Raw genomic sequence first — 16,977 nt, 5'->3', positions numbered from 1 at the left:
TCATTCCTTGCTCACACGCAAGCCAAAGGTATTTGATCAGCTCATTGCATGTCAGAGTCTGTTTCTGTTTTAGAGTTTTATGCCCCCTAGTGGTAAAAAAAAAAGACTGTATGTAGCTTTAAGCTCAACATGCACATAATATCAACAGAAATGTTAAGGTATATATCAGCATTGTATATACAGGACCCAGCTAAATGCACAGTTATAAATTATTATTATTATTATTTTTATGGTGCATGATACCAGACAAACTTCTCACAAAGTAATTGCAGCACAGACGACCCAGGGTCTCAGAGAGTCTGGGGTAGTTTCCTGCTTTTGCCGGTAATCCAGCCTTGGTTTCCTTGTCAATTACATCACTCACTTAATGAACCACTTAACGGACCACTAACTCACCTCAGTCATTTTCAATAGTGTGTGTGCTTCAGTGTCCCATTACTGTGTGGTCTACAAGGTGTTGTAGTCATGTCATGTTTCCCTGTTAGCGCCCCCATTATCAAAATGTTCCTCCACCCTGTGAATCAGACTCACTGAAGCCATAGTTCCCATGGTACCCACAGCTGATTAACAATCTCTTTCTTAATATTTCTAAATACACCACAGAGAGCAGTAAACCTTTGTTTAAGGAAGTTTTCTCTGAAACCTCACTGACTTGCTTTAAATCAGCTGCCTTGCTTTAGTTTCTGAACATCCACATGCTTCCTCCTAAACCAAACAAATAACAGTTAGTGCAGGATCATTACCTGTTGATAAGAACCCAGAGGTCCACCCCCATTGAGGACGTGGTACACTCCACTCACAACATAATCCATCAGAATGACCTGTAGCTCTGTGTCGACTGTCTGCTGTTTAAATTCGTAGCTCCATCATTAGCTGGTTGCCACGGTGGTGTAGCAGGTACTGTGTATATGAGTGTGTCTAGCTTAGGTTACCTGGCCGTGTCTGGAGCATGCTCAGTAGAGCTGGCTGTCACCTGAGAGGCACAGATGTCACGTCTGACTCACTGTCCAGAAATGAGCCTTGAACTTTAGTCTTTTTATCTGAATTCTTTTCTTCCCTAAATATCAGTACTGCCACAAAAAACTCACTAATATTTGTTTTAAATTTTATTTTCATTCATGATTTACTGTTTTCATTTATTTTGCTTGCAATGTGAGGATATTGTACGTATGCATGGTTCCTGTCTTCTTTAACCATGGTAACTGTACACAAAGATGGTGATGGGCATAGCTATCAGACTAAAATGTCACTGACTAAAACTAACAATAAAATGACTAAAATCTGCATGGCAGATGTCATTTAACTTACAAAGGCAGCTAAAGTAGACCAGCTAACTAGTCTTGTACTGTGTGAAAAGCAAAGTGATGAGTCCAAGATGAATAAGTGGAGAATACAACAGTCACTGAAACGTTTCACATCGTTGAGCATTATTTATTAAAAATGAATGGATGAATACAGATTGTCACAGTGTTGGTCATTTAATCATAATTGGCTTTGTTGCTTGTTCGACTTGAGAAATCATCCTGAACATCAGTGAGCACATTTGTATTGTTGTTAAAAAGAACTTCACAGATCATTCTCAGCAATCACTTCAATTTAAAGTCTGCCACAGTTTTTTGCTTGTTGTAGCAGACCCTTATAAACTTGATTCGTGACTTGTGATATGGTAGTGGCATCACATGGTCAAGACTATCTTCCCAGCAGCCCCGGGGGACTCAATAATGTCATGGTGGGCCTGGGCGGCCTTGTCGAGCGGATACTGGGAACCGACGACTGGACGCAGCCAACCAGCTTCCATCCCTGTGTAGAGCAACGCTGCACTTTCCTTCTTCTCTTCCTGACGGGGGAGGAGGAGGGAGAGAAGTGATGTGTAAAAAGTGTGTGTAGGCTTTGAGTGTGTGTGTGTGTGTGTGTGTAAAATATGGCATGTGCAATGTCAATGCTTTGTACCGGTGTAGAAAAGAAAAGAGCCACTCCCACGATGCTACTCTCTTTAGCCATTGTGTCTCTGGGGTTGATCTCTATGGGGCCCCTGGAGCCAACAATCTAAAGAGGAAGAGGAAAGCAGAGGTAAGAGACATGAAGGTGACTGCAGGTCTCCCTGGACCCTGCATCTTGTTTTGATGTCTGACGCTACGTAATATGAAAGTGCAGAGGGAAGAGAAACAGAGCAGGACAAACCGGCACTGAAACACACTGCGGTTGTGTAACCTCTGTGTTGTTGTAAGTTCTCACATCAGACATGTGAGGATAGAAATCTGAGCTCCACTGCAGAGACAGTGCTGTAGTACAGAGCTATAGGCCTGCAGACTGTGGACCCACTGACCGTAACACGTCCTCCATAGGCCAGCATCTGGAGGTCTTTACTCAGGTTGACATTTGACAGCATCTCCACGATCACGTCTATGCCTCTGCCGTCTGTGGCTTCCTGGAACAAACAAACACACAGTCCATGTAACCAAACAGGCTAAAACACAGAGATGCACAATCTCTTTTTTTTTTTTTTAATTCATTCATCTGGGCCTCTTCTTCTTCTGCAACTTCCTACTGATTTTCCTCCTCAGACTTTGTTCAGGGTCAGTGGTGGAGATCAAACACAGGTTACGTTTTATTATTTTCTTAATTCAGGTACGTGGTCAAAATATGTTATTTTCTTAGCAGCCAAACTTCCGGCTCAGTTCTCTACATCCAGCTGTTCTCAGCTGCTGTTTATACTCATCACGCTAACGTCTACCAGACAATCTCTAGCAGCTTCTGGTCTATGCACAGCCCACTTCCACTATAAATCCAGATACAGGGCTGTGTCTGAAATCACTGGCTCTTTACTGTATTAGTGCTCTATTTATATTCTCTGCCATTTCATTAGAGTGTCTGAACTCTGAGTGTGGACATTCACCAGCTGCACTGTGTTCTCAAAAACACCACTGAATGAGAAATGTAGTGTCCACAGCATGGACAGTACTTTCTGCTTCAGTGTTTAAAAGGTGTCTTCCTGCAGGGTGTGTGTGTGTGTGTGTTTACCATGATCTTATCTGTGTAGCCCTCTTCTCTGTGGTTAAAGGCCATGTGAGCTCCATTGTTGAGAACCAGCTTCAATCCCTCTGGTGTCCCTGCTGTTCCCAGCACCCTGAGACCCAGAGCGCAGGACAGCTGGCATGCTGCCACACCCACCTACACACACACAATTAGCATGTAGAAAGGATTTAAAACATTTAGATTTTGTTTAAGGTAATGAGAAAAAAAGCCTCTCACCCCTCCACTGGCTCCATGGATGAGCACGGTCTCTCCAGCCTTAGCATGGGCTCTGCAACACATGACACAGCACATTGAAACACACTTTAAATCATATCATCATATTAATTTCCTTTAACAGCCGGGCACTCAAGTTTTTTTTTTTTTTTTGGAAAAGGAGTAAAAGGTGCACTTGTTGGGGACTATTTTCAGCCGTGGATTAATATTGAAATGTTAAGGTTGCATCATGAGCGTGTGCTGACGTTTATTTTTGCTGACATTTCCCTCAGCTTTGTATTCTGAGCTTTTTGTATTTTTTTACGACAGTATGCTGTAGAGAGGATTAAGGCAAAGAAACAAAATTGTAGATGAGCAGAGAAAAAAATCAGAGTATGCAAATGAAATAGTTTTTGAACACAAATGATGAATTCTGAGGGAAAAAGCAAAGTGAAAGAATGGAGGATCTGAGCCTGTGACACCTCACATGCTCCTGTTCATTCACGTTAATCACCTGCATGGTGCTTCCTGAACTTTTTTTTTTTTTTTGCATTTGCAGCCTGTTACAGGGACCAGGTCTTACTTGTGAACCAGAGCTCTGTAGGCAGTGAAGTAGGGGATCCCTATGGCTGCTCCCTGTGTGAAATCTAAAGCGTTGGGCAGTTTGTGGACACAGTCTTCAGCTGCCACAGTGAACTCTGCATAAGCTCCGGTCTCTGCGGCTGTGGTGAAAACACGATCTCCTGCCTGGAAAACACACACACACACATATATAAAATAGATGGATATGAGGAAATTAATATCGAACATATCCACTGTTAAGTCTCAGCCACACCGCCTCCTCCTCAGACCTTGACTGAAACGACTCCCTCTCCAACTGTTTCCACCACTCCGGCTGCGTCAGTGCCTGGTGTGTACGGCAGGGTGGGTTTACGGGCGTATGTCCCGGCCCGGATGTAAGTCTCCACAGGGTTGACTCCACAGGCGTGGACACGGATCAACACCTACAGCAGAGACACATGATGGACGAGGAGTGACAAGTCAGACAAGATGGCTGGAAACAAAGATGTGATCAGTTTTATACAGATACACACATACACATCACTGTTTATGGTGACAGGTCAAACAACACACCAACAGACACAACAATGATCAACCATTAACTCATTGTATGTATTTTAAACTGTTTCAAACCGGTTTCTTTATGACTCCATGACATACTGCCTCCACTGCACATTAAATAGTATAAGATGCATCAGTTTAAAGTGAGAAACTATCCTTTCCCCTTTTTCCATTCATTTCCTGTTGCTTGTCCGGGTCGCAGGGGGGCAGCAGTCTAACCGGGGCTGCCCAAGCGTCCCTCTCTCCCGTCACCTCCTCCAGCTCTTCCGTGGGGGACTCCGGGGAGCCCCCAAGTCAGACGAGCGATATGATCTCGCTCTACCTCGGGATCTCCCGTCTCCCCCCCGGCTTGGACATGCCTGAACCACCTCCGCTCTCTCCTATCGCTGCAGAGGAGTATCGGTATGACGCCCTGAAGTGGGCGGTACTTTGCGCGGTGCAGACCTTTGACCTAACTCCCAGACCTGCAGACAGGTCTTCATATACACACTATACTGCAGACTGAGGAGGTGTTAAACGTGCTATTTACACAAAATGCCACTGTGACTTTACAGCGACAGGCAGCTTTGCTCTTTAACCCACTGCTGAACTTCCACCTGTGACCCTGCGTGCACGCGTTCAGCAGCTGCTGCCTCACCTGTCTGTGTCCAGGCTGCGGGACTGGGACGTCTGAGCTCAGTCTGAGGACAGACGGAGCTCCAAACTCACTCACTCTGATGGCTCTCATCAGCCTGCAGCCCGACATGTCTGCAAATGGTGAAGGCAACAGCGACAAATACTTCCCGAGAAAGTCTACCCGCTCTACAGTCCGGTTAGAGGAGCACCAGCGCCACCAGCTGCACCGGGGTAGTGAACAGCTGACTGGATAGACTCAGCTGAGAGACCACAACACCTCCCAGAGGACCTGCAGACATAAACAGAAAAATAAGGTCACAGTTCTCTGATTTACAGCCCGACTTTATATTATTGTTCTGTTTTTTACACCAATAAATTATTATTATAATAATAGTTAATGTTGTTATTGTTATTTTAAACATATAATTATTATATGTTTAATTAGCTTTCTCTGTTGCACCGGTCATGCTCTTAAATCTGCCGAAAATTCCCAAAACTCCAAAAATCGAATCAAACTTGTTTTTTTGAAAAGACGTGGGTACAGCAAGCATTTCATGTGCAGGAGTAGCAGTGGTGAATATTTAAAAGTTTGTCGTAGACCTAAAAAAAACTTGTAGTTTTTGAAAATACATTGTTGTTTTATGTTTTATTTTAAAAAATACATGTATAAAGTAAATGTATTTTAGTTTTGCAAATGTAAAAAGTATAAAAAGTTAAATATTTTTATTTACTCGCGTACGATGGCGCCAGTGACCTAACACCAATCGTTTGTCGATTCAAATCGATTATGTTGCAGATTGACTACTTCTGTCTTAAAAAAAAAAAAAAAAAAAAAAAAAGGATGACGGCACATCCGGTTACGTATCGCTGATTCCTATGTGAATGGATTGGCCCGGACCAGTCAGGACCGCCGAAAAATGCGGAAGTAAGACCAGATAAGGTGACAGCGGAGGATTTCTTATCTAACCCACACATCTTGACCCGGTCTGTCGGGTCTGGTCCCCGGTGTGAGTCCGCTCGTGTTGAATAATGGTGTACATTAGTACACCTTTGTGCATTAGTCTTTCTCAGGCTGAGACCGGCTCCCATGCGAGTCAGTGAGACATAGACACTCTCTGTGGACAGCTCTTTGACTTTTCCAGCCTCACATCAGCCCGGTGCCTCACTTTGTGTCAGCATGGCAACAAAAAGCAGGCTCTTTCTGCAGAGAGTCCTCACTGAGCTCAGAGCCCACTCGGTCCGGTATCGGAGCCCAGCTTCGACCTTAGGTGAAGGACGCGTCCTGTGGAGACCACATGTCAGACAGCTGAGCTGCTCCTACACCCTCTGCAGGTCTGAGCCTCCCCTCACAGGTACCTTCAGTCATCACAGGGATCGATTAGTCGAGGTCTGTTCAGTTGATTATGGTTTTGCCTTTGGACAGTGTCTCACATTAGGGTTCATCCAGTCCGTCTGCAGGTCCCTGAAAAGGCTTAAAGTGGATTCAGTTCAGTTTAATAAATCTGAGTCCGAGTCTGAGTACAAGTCTTTATATGGTCTTAAATATAAATTTGTGAGGTCTTAATTGCCACAAACATTTTATCTAATTTATCCATGTTTCCATCGCTTAATGTCAAAGTGGGTCAAGCTCACGTGTGTAAATGAAGTCCATATTCTTGATGTTACAGATCTTTAAACCTAACACTGAACCTTCACACTGTCTTTTGTTTTAGATGGCAAACTCAAATAACCATCTTTAATTACCTGTTTTTTTTCTTTCTTATTAAGTGAGGAAAACAAAAAATGCGTTGTATGGTTTTATAGAGTGTAGCAGGAATAATAAGGACAATTTTGACTTGATAGATTTTATTATAACTATGGTTACATTTTTATTCATAAATGTTAATTCTCAAATTAACTGTTTTTTTCATTGTCTGGCAATGGAAATAAAAAAAATCTGTGTCTTACAGTGCAAACAGAGAAAATGTTTAGTGTGTGTGTCTTATACTATTTAGTTATTTAGTATTTATACTAAATGTTATTACGCACTAATATATTCTTTTTTTTCTGGGTTTTTCTTTGGTTCTCAGGTCCCAGCAGTTTGTCATTAAGGAGTCACACCTGTGGAGAACTGAGACCAGATCATGTGGGAGACACAGTCACTCTGTGTGGTTGGGTCCAGTACCTCAGGTACGACTCTGTCACTGGAGCAGGCACAGTGGCGCTTTGAGCTAAGTGCTAACGCGCTAGTGTTAAGCAGGTGTAATGTTTACCATGTTGTAGGTCAGTCCACGTTTTCTTGGACAGTGTTGGTTGTTTGACTCCCATGAGGCCTTAGGAAAAGTTGTGTTATAACTTTTCTTTTCTTTCTTTTCGTTTCTGCGTCCAACAGACAAGACCTGTTTGTCATCTTGAGAGATTTCAGTGGCTTGACTCAAATTGTAATTCCTCAAGAAGAGGTAAGGATGAAAACAACTCAATGCCACAATACATTTGCATGCACTCATGACTTTTACAGTTAATAATAAAGATAATAATAATAATAATACAGAGCTGTTGATGATAATGTAAAACAGGAAAATAATATAAAGGTTTGTTGTAAATCACTGAAAGTTTTACTTTACTTTTTTCTCTGTTTAAGTCTGCAGGTAATTTGAAAGCAGTGCTGTGTGATCTCACCGCTGAGTCTGTCATCAAGGTCACAGGAACTGTCAGACGACGACCAGACGGACAGGAGAACAAGGTGTGACGATGACTGGCTGTTAAAAAGGACATTCTGCATAAACCACAGAGTCCTAACTGCTAAACCATACGGGAATACACAGGGAGGGAGAAATTTCAACAGCGTCTTCAGTAAACACCTTTAATCACAACAAGGATTTAATCACTGAATTCATCTGACAAAATTTCATCCAATTCAAATGACTCTATGCAGCACTGTAAAGCAGGATTTTCAGGCTGTCCTTCTAACATTTGGTGGTTAAACAAGCCATCGATCAGCGCTTTGTCTTCTCAGTGTGTGTGTGTTCTGACCAACAGGGGATGCCGACAGGAGAAATAGAAGTCCTGGCTGAGAACGTGGAGGTTTTCAACGTGAGCCGCAAATTACCTTTTGAGATTAAAGACTTTGTCAAAGTAAGTGGCTGATGCACGAGCACCGTTTCACTAATGCTCTGAGCGAGTGACAGGATTTCAGATGATCAGTAATCATGATCGATTGTGTTATTGCTTTGTGTGTGTTTGTGTTGGGACAGAAATCGGAGTCTTTGCGGATGCAGTATCGTTACCTGGACCTGAGGTCCTCTCAGATGCAGAAGAACCTCAGACTGCGATCTCAGCTGGTGATGAAGATGAGAGAGTACCTCTGTAATGTACATGGTATGAAGAGTGAGATTCATTTTCAGTGCTTGCTCAGTCTTTTTAGCAGTAAAACCCACACAAATGCCAGACGACGACAACAACAGGAACCAGGAGCAGGATCCAGTCCCTTCTTCCTGTATCATGCCTGATTTTCTCAGTGTCTGATTTTTTTTTCTTATTTGCAGGTTTTGTTGATGTGGAAACTCCTACTTTGTTTAAAAGAACACCAGGGGTAAGAAGGTCCACTGAAAGTCTTTCAAACTCAGTTAATCCCCTCAGTCCCCATTTTTTCAGATGATCACATTATTTACCTACAACATAAACAGTTGTGGTTGGATTTTTATGTTGTAACTCTTTTTGTAAGACTAACTGAAGTCCAGATGTTGTATACTCTTTTGTGTTCCAGGGAGCCAAAGAGTTTGTGGTTCCTTCCAGGGAGCCGGGCCGGTTCTTTTCCCTGCCCCAGAGTCCACAGCAGTTTAAACAGCTTCTGATGGTGGCAGGTATAGACAGGTGAGTCCAGACTGGAGCACAAGAAAACAGAATGTTTTTTCTACTGGTTGCCCAACTGAGGGTTGTATGTCTACAGAAAGGCCAATACCCAACTGATGATGCACTTCACACAGTAGTAGCTAAACATATTCCTGTCCTCTGGTGATTTAAAGTGGTATTTGGTTGGTGTAGGACCTGCGTGTCAGACAGGACCTACATCAGGGGCTGAACCTCTTTATGTGATCTTGGCGCTCTGGCTCTGTCACTCGTCACTGTTCTGTCAAATATACAGGATGTTTATGGTCTGTACAGATAGAGAGAACGAAGCAGAATTCTGTTTTCCTGGCCGTATGTAAGCAACAGGTTGTTGTTTGAGGAAAAAAGTTGTTGAACTGTGGAGCGCCCTCCCTCTGGGACTGAGAACCAGAAGCTCTCTTTGTATTTTTAAAAACAAAGCAAAGACCTGTCTTTTTAACTTGGCTTTTCATTTGGGGTACCTTATATCAAATTTTTTGACTTTTGTTTTTAATCGTGTCTGTAAAGAACTTTGGCCCACGTCTCTTTACACAGTCTTGGATAATTCTTGTCTCTCTCCTCTGTTGATGCTGTGGCAGGTACTTCCAGGTGGCTCGGTGCTACAGAGATGAAGGCTCCAAACCAGACCGGCAGCCTGAGTTCACCCAGGTAAGACAGGGACAAGGGTCTTTTTCTTTTGGCCTAGGTGCTGAATAGATTTGGTTTGGACTCTTCTAGCTACTTCATAATCAGTGTTATCTGAATGGTTATCTTCTCGTTATGTCTCCCAGGTAGACATAGAGATGTCTTTTGTGGACCAGGCAGGTATCATGTCCCTCGTGGAGGGTTTGTTACAGCACTCCTGGCCTGCAGAGAAAGGCCCCATTAAGGTTCCTTTCCAAACCATGACGTACGAAGAGGCCATGAGGGACTATGGTGTGGACAAACCTGACACTAGATTCAGTATGAAGGTGGGTGACTGCTGGTTGTTTGAGGGTTTTTTTTTGTTTTGGATTGACAGGATATCAGACAGTTCCTTGTCCTTTCATGGGCCTGAAATGAGCCGATCCTTTAGCAGGAGGAATGAATAAAAGTAATTCAGTGACCATTATTGCATTTTTCATATTGTGCCACTTGAGATGATTTCTTACCTTTTATATTCACATTTTCTCATTAATACAAGCTAATTTTGCAGTTGTGCATGATTTAATAAAACCGGAGTTAAGCTCAAAGATATCTGGCTAACCCACTAATCTTGCTTCTTGTTCCAGGCCCCTGGATTGTGGGTTTAGTAATAACATAATTTGACACTTTAGCACTTGTGAATCATGTGTTGCACAGCCTACCTGAAATGATTCAAGATTCAAGATTCAAAGGGTTTATTGTCATTTGCACAGTAAGGAAACAGGTTTCCCTGTACAATGAAATTCTTACTTTGCTCTTCACCCAGAATGCCATACAAAACGTTGTAAGTAAAATAAAATAGATAAATAATAGTATTTACAAAATATTAACAAGAGCATAAGTGAAAAAAGTTACATAAAATATAAACTGTACTGATATATACAAATCAGCTGTTGTGCAAATTCAGCTGAGAGTGAAGACTGTGCAAAAGAACTGTTATGTGAACAGTGCGGTATGTGTGCAGTTATTAAGGTGCAGAACAGTAATAAATAATAACAGTCAGTATGTGCAAAAGTTGCAGCCTGTTATTACAGACTCCTGTCAGCTGTTGAGGAGTCTGATGGCAGACGGGAAGAAAGAGTTTTTAAGTCTGGTGGTCCTGCACTTCACACTCCTGTACCTCCGGCCTGAAGGGAGGAGAGTGAACAGACCTTGTTGTGGGTGGGTGGGGTCCTTGATGATGGAGGCATCTCTCCTGTGGACTCTGCGCTGGTAGATGCTCTGCAGAGAGGGCAGAGGAGTCCTGGTGATCTTAGACGCAGTCTTCACCACTCTCTGCAGGCGTTTGCGGTCCATGGCAGTGGAGCTGCCGTACCACACAGTGATGCAGCTGGTCAAGATGGACTCAACAACGCAGCTGTAGAAGTTCCTGAGGATCTTTGGTGACATGCCAAACTTCCTCAGCCTCCTCAGGAAGTACAGCCGCTGCTGAGCTTTCTTCACCAGCTGTGTGGTGTTGAGTGTCCAGGTGAGGTCGTGGCTGAGGTGGACCCCCAAGTATTTAAAGCTGCTCACCCTCTCCACTTCCAGACCCCGGATAAGTAGTGGCTGATGAGGGCTCCTCTCCTTCCTCATGTCCACTATCATCTCCTTGGTCTTGTCTGTGTTGAGGGTGAGGTTGTTGTCCTCACACCATGTCACCAGAGTGGCCACCTCCCTCCTGTAGGCTGCCTCGTTCCCGCCAGTGATGCGTCCTATCACGGCGGTGTCGTCCGCAAACTTGAGGATGATGTTGTCCTTGTGAGAGGCCACACAGTCGTGGGTGAACAGGGTGTAGAGGATGGGACTGAGGACACAGCCCTGTGGTGTGCCGATGTTTGTGATGATGCTGGCTGAAGTCTTGTTCCCTATTCTGACAGACTGAGGCCTGCCAGTCAGAAAGTCCAGGAGCCAGTCACAGATGAAGGGGTGTAGTCCAAGGGAGAACAGTTTGTGTGTGAGCTTGTGGGGAATGACCGTGTTGAATGCAGAACTGTAGTCAATAAAGAGCATCCTGATGTAGGAGTCCTTATTCTCCAGGTGTGAGAGGGAGATGTGCAGTGCTGCGGCGATAGCATCTGAGGTGGACCTGTTGGACCGGTAGGCGTACTGCAGGGTACTCCAGTGTGGCCGGGATGCTGCTCTGAATGTGGGGCAGCACCACTCTCTCAAAGCACTTCATAATGATTGGAGTGAGTGCTACTGGCCTGTAGTCATTCAGGCAGGTGGGGGGGCTCTTCTTGGGGAGGGGGGGGGGGGGGGGGGTCTGTTCTTATCATGCCTGTTGAGTCCTGCCAGACCATGATATGTGTGGGCTGTGTTAAACCAAATAAACAGACTAAATAAAAAAAAAAGATTGCTGTTAAAGGCAAAAAATACTCTCATGGCTGTTATCATCTGTATGTTTAAGAGAGTGCGAATATGTGTGCAGGACCTGCAGTGTGTTTGGCTATTTAACCATCATTTCCCTGCCTTTCTTATCGTCTGTCTGTGCAGTTGATCGACCTCAGTGAGGTTTTCTTATCCACGGAAATTAATTTCCTCCGATCAGCTCTCAGCCATCCAGGAGGCTCGGTTCAGGCCATCTGTGTCCCCGGTGGAGCGGTAAGAGAGGAAACCTTTGCTGTGGCAGAAAATGTTTTACAGTGTTCAGAAAGTACATGGTTTGATACACTGAAGAGACATGAACACAAAAGAGTGAACAGAAAGTGTGTTGGATAAGTAACAGGATGGCTGATAGCTGATATCTTCCCATGATCCTCTGTGTTTGGCTACAGAACCTTTTCTCTGGGAAAGATTTGGAAGAATTGAAACAAACAGCCAAGACTCAGTTTGAACAGGTAGGTTTGTCTTTCGTCTTTTATTTCTTCCCTCACTGTCATGTGTTGTCTTCTAAGTGTTTTTCTTTTGTTGTTTTGTACTAATACTTGAAAGAGAAAAAAACAGAGGATGGATACAGGAAATAAAATCATCAAACAGAGCAAATATATTTTCTCACTGTGTCTTTTTTTCTTTGCGTTTTGTTTTGTCCCAAGGAGCTGAGCGTGGTGCTGGTCAGAGGAGACGGGACTCTGAAGTCCCCCCTGAAAAAGCTGCTTTCTGCCTTTGACACAGAGGAGCTGCTGAACAAGGCCGGAGCCAAACCTGGAGACCTGCTCCTGATGGCAGCCGGGCCCCTCCACACTGTGGTAAGAGAATCATTGACGTCAGACCTAGGTTAGATTAGACTGTCAGATAAAACTGAGCTTAGCATGTTTACACATTTCTCTTCTCCTGTCCATCCCTCCATCCTACCCTTCCTCTCTCCTGTATCTTCCTTCACCCATGCTCTGCTCTCAGCGCCCGTTGCTGGGTAATCTTCGCCTGCGGTCTGCAGAGCTCCTGGAGTCTCACGGCGTTTCGCTACGAGACCTTTCAGCCTTCCACTTCCTGTGGGTTGTGGACTTTCCTCTCTTCCTACCTAAAGAAGATGAGCTGGGACAGCTGGAGTCAGCCCATCATCCATTTACAGCTCCAGTTCCGGAGCACGCGCCGTTACTCTACACAGAGCCACACAAGGTAGTCCTGAAGATTTAAATTCATTTTTGGACAGTTAGAAATAATGATCCTTCCTGTGGGGTGCAGGCCTCATGCCGTGTGTTTTTACTTTACCCAGGTATGTGGTCAGCACTATGACCTGGTGTTGAACGGCTGTGAGATTGGAGGAGGATCCATCCGTATCCACAAAGCCTCAGAGCAGCTGCACGTCCTGAAGAATATCCTCAAGGTGAGTTACTGCCTGTTTTGCCAGAGGTTAGCCTTTCGTTTGGAACTGGGTGGAATCAGTCGCTGGTTCTGACTCGTTTTGACTTGTGTCTGCTGCAGGAGGATCCCAGTCTGCTCTTTCACCTGCTGGAGGCTCTGGACTCAGGAGCGCCACCACATGGAGGCATTGCTTTGGGTAAGGCCAGCTCACAAAAAAGAGAAACACAAAATAACTTTTTTGTCTATAACTTTGTAAAATGTATCACTACTAAAAAATGTTTAATTTAATGAGCTGAGAGGCTAAAAATGATTGGATGTTGTCTGATGTCTCATCCATGCTTAGGTTTGGACCGGCTGGTCTCCATCATGGTCAGTGCTTCCAGCATTCGTGACGTCATTGCCTTTCCCAAGTCGTTCCGGGGTCATGACCTTATGAGCCGGGCCCCTGACCGGGTGTCTGAGGAGGAGCTGAAGTCTTACCACATCTCCGTCAGATGGCCATCAGAGCAAGGAGGAGGAGAAGAGGGGAAGTGAGGAGATTAAGAAGGAAGAGATAAAGAGACATTAGAGGAAAGGCTGATGCCAGATCTCTGTAACCCTGACGACAGAGGAAAGAGGAGGATGACGAGGAGACAGAGACGAGCAGACAACGAGCGTTCTATGAAAAACTCAGCTGGTCGGCAGAGACGAGGAAGAGAGTAAATGGGGGGAGAGGAAATGAGGAGGAGGTGATGCTGTGGCTGAACTTCAGGACTCTTACTTTGAAATGGAAGAGAACAGGACACATGGAGACAGCCATGCCATTAAAATCGGAGAACACCGAGTTCAGCAAAGAAGATAAGCTTACCACACAGGTCTCACTACTTTGGTGTTTCTTCCCAGACCAACACCTCATATTATCAATCATTCATTAATAAGAGAAAGTATTGACAAGTTCTTCAGTTAAAGATGAGTAATGTTTCGAAGATGTTGTGTTTTTATTTATAGCTTTATCCTGCTGCAGGTTCAAAGTATTAATGAGAATCATTTTTGTTCATGTTTGGGTTTTTAAAGAGGCACCCAAATAATGGAAAAAATACCAGTGTATTTACTCATTTACTTCTTGTGGTCTGGTTATCCATAACCTGACTTACAGAGTAAAAATCAGCTTGAGTGACTGAGTGAGGTGTTATCAAAGCTTTCAGTGAGCCTTCCAGTCCTGTAGGGAGACATCAACAATTCTCAAGTTTCTCTGCTCACTTATTCAGGGTTTCCTTCCCATTTCCAGGTTTGGAGCAGAACTGAAACAGTTAAGTCAACAACAAGAACAACAGTCAATTTTTAGTCATTATTTGATTGATAGAAAAATAATCCGGAACTATTTTAGCATGTTGTTAACTGTCAGAGTCTGAGTTTTTCAAGCTGAAGTGCCTATAAATAATTGTAAACTGAACATCCGTGAGTTTTAGACAGTTTGGACAGACAAAACAGGATATTTGAAGACATCACCTTGGGCTCTCTAAAACTGGGATGGGCTGTTTGGACAATTCTCTAACAGTTTGCAGAATCGGCAGATGAATCAGTAATGAAAATATTAAATTGAAAATAGTAAATTGAATTTTAAGGTGTATTTAAGGGGTAGACAGTTTTCCCTTTAAATTGTTTTTTTACACAGTGTTTTATAAAGTACAGTAAGCTGTTCTGAACAGTTAATATAAAGATAGAAGTTGTTGGGGACAACGATAGATTAATTTGAACTCAATTTAGAAACAGCAGATACAATATATTACACTAAAACTGCATTTAAAACATGGATTGAATGTTATGGATTAAAAATGCAATGACCAAAAATACACAGACAAGTATTTTTATCTCTGAACTTCAGCTGTAGATACACTATATGTGCTAAACTTCACTTTAAAAAATACTCACCATTTAAGAGGATAAATGTTTTACAGGACCTGTCAGGTGTTGAATGTTCTTCATAACAACCCTGCTCCTTTTTATAGCTCTTCTTTGTCCTTTCATCAGTCAAAACATATGATATATAAATGAGCCCATTCCCTCACAAGAAAGATCTGAATTTTAGAAAGTATTTTACTTTTTACTTGTTTATATCTTTTTCTTATTTGTCACATTACCTAATGTTTCAAGGATGGAGCCTTCACGTGAGCAGTGGAAGGTAATGCGGTGCAGATCCTGGAGCTGTAGTAACCACTGTTCTCTGATGTTTCTGATGATCTATGAATCCAATTCACTTCCGTCAATCTGGTTTATCTATTGTCCTACAAGAGGAAATTCTATATGTAGAAGGCAAGGTTCAAAAAATATTATGGACACAGCAAATCACCAACACATTATAACTCATATAAATCAGAGAACTATATTCTCAGGACAGAATACAGGAAACAGTTAATACCTGACAGAACAGAACCCTTGAACAAACATGCAGATTGTTATTTCAGTCATTCAGCCATCCTGTTTACTTTGTTACCGCCTTCTCCAGGTGTAATGCCATCCTGTTTCACCAGACAGTGGGTTCATTTTGGTTTTTCCTCAAAGTAAGAAAATCTGGCTTTAACACCAGGCTGTAACAACAGGTATTAAGTCAACAAACGATTTGCTGACTTCACGTTTTTAATGAATTTTGGGCAGTTAAACACATGCAAACACTTTATTAATACATGTTAACAGCTGTAAACATAGAAGTTAACCTGGGTGGAAATAAATCTCATATGAGATATGAGATATAATAAGATATAATAATCTAAATGGTGTAAAGCTGAAAATAGTCCAAAAAAGTCAAACAGAAGTTTCTGAATTACACAATAGATAAAAAATATTGATTTTTTTTTTCACATTTTTACATTTATAGCTCTGCTTATTCCCTATTACTACGTTTATATAGCGTCTATATAGTGTGTGTGTGTATGTATGTGTGTATGTATGTATAAATATGAATATACATATAAATATAAATTTAAAAAAAATATAGGCTATATGGTGTTTTTATAAGAATGAACAATAACATGAACACGGTTGGAAAAAAAACTGCTAAATGTATTTTTCCTTGAGAAAAAAATTGTACTAGTCTTGATTACATTTTCGTTTTTTCTTCGTAAACAAGCAGATTAAAAAACAAAAAACAGAAAGCCAAAGTGTTGATGACAGCAGCAGTGATGATGATGATGATGATGATTAGTGATGGGAATTCTGGGTCTTTTTAGAGAACCGGCTCTTTTGGCTCGGCTCACTAAGGAGAGCCAGCTCTTTCGGCTCCCAAGTGGCTCTTCAGATTGTTTTACTGATTAAATTAAATGACATTTTGAGGCCATACTAAAGTATGACTTTTTTTGGCCTATTTTAAAGCCTTACTATACTATGACGTTTTTTGTGACATTTTGAGGTCATACTAAAGTATGACTTTTTTGGCCTATTTTGAAGCCTTACTATACTATGCCCTTTTTTGCATATTTCACGGGGAGTCAAGGGGAGAGCCCATGCCCTAAAGTAAGGCACATGCACTACACACTCTTTCTCACTTCTCACTTTATCAGAATGTCGATCCTGGTGTGAACTTTTGGTGGTGATGTGTGTGGTATGAACATTTGGATGAAGGGGTGAAGAAGAGAAGAGGCATTGTGATTGTGGATTTGATTTATTGCATTTATACTGTGTTCACCTGTCTCCTTTGTTGCACTTCTTCCTCTGTCAGACCAGGAACAGCCAAACTTGGGCTGGAGCGGTCCATTTGGTTAAATAGGGGGATTCACAGGGGAA

The 16,977-nt window shown here is 42.7% G+C and overlaps 2 protein-coding genes across 3 annotated transcripts; one reads left to right on the top strand and one right to left on the bottom strand.

Moving 5' to 3' along the window:
- Nucleotides 1-1,421: 1,421 nt before the first annotated feature.
- Nucleotides 1,422-5,217, bottom strand: cryz (crystallin, zeta (quinone reductase)). Of its 2 annotated transcripts, none has more exons than XM_041055870.1 (8): nt 4,988-5,217; nt 4,080-4,232; nt 3,812-3,975; nt 3,253-3,304; nt 3,022-3,171; nt 2,324-2,428; nt 1,951-2,043; nt 1,422-1,837 (listed from the first exon to the last, which is right to left on the bottom strand). In XM_041055870.1, the coding sequence occupies exons 1-8, from the start codon at nt 5,093-5,095 to the stop codon at nt 1,676-1,678; spliced, it is 987 nt and encodes a 328-aa protein (XP_040911804.1). In that variant the 5' UTR covers nt 5,096-5,217; the 3' UTR covers nt 1,422-1,675. The 2 variants fall into 2 exon arrangements, with proteins under 2 accessions (XP_040911804.1, XP_040911802.1); XM_041055868.1 differs by having other exon boundaries at nt 1,951-2,046; nt 2,327-2,428; nt 4,988-5,216.
- A 625-nt stretch (nt 5,218-5,842) lies between these two features.
- dars2 (aspartyl-tRNA synthetase 2, mitochondrial) lies at nt 5,843-16,132 on the top strand. The gene is made up of 17 exons (XM_041055867.1): nt 5,843-6,317; nt 7,035-7,134; nt 7,337-7,403; nt 7,586-7,687; nt 7,984-8,079; nt 8,199-8,322; nt 8,490-8,536; nt 8,711-8,817; nt 9,411-9,480; nt 9,603-9,782; nt 11,971-12,078; nt 12,252-12,314; nt 12,510-12,662; nt 12,814-13,032; nt 13,130-13,240; nt 13,339-13,414; nt 13,562-16,132. The coding sequence occupies exons 1-17, from the start codon at nt 6,143-6,145 to the stop codon at nt 13,750-13,752; spliced, it is 1,989 nt and encodes a 662-aa protein (XP_040911801.1). The 5' UTR covers nt 5,843-6,142; the 3' UTR covers nt 13,753-16,132.
- The last annotated feature ends 845 nt before the right edge of the window (nt 16,133-16,977 follow it).

This window comes from Toxotes jaculatrix, chromosome 14 (assembly GCF_017976425.1).
Source record: "Toxotes jaculatrix isolate fToxJac2 chromosome 14, fToxJac2.pri, whole genome shotgun sequence".
Taxonomy (NCBI): Eukaryota; Metazoa; Chordata; class Actinopteri; family Toxotidae; genus Toxotes; species Toxotes jaculatrix.
The sequence above is the reverse complement of the archived record's forward strand: the minus strand, read 5'-3'. Positions and strand labels throughout refer to the sequence as shown.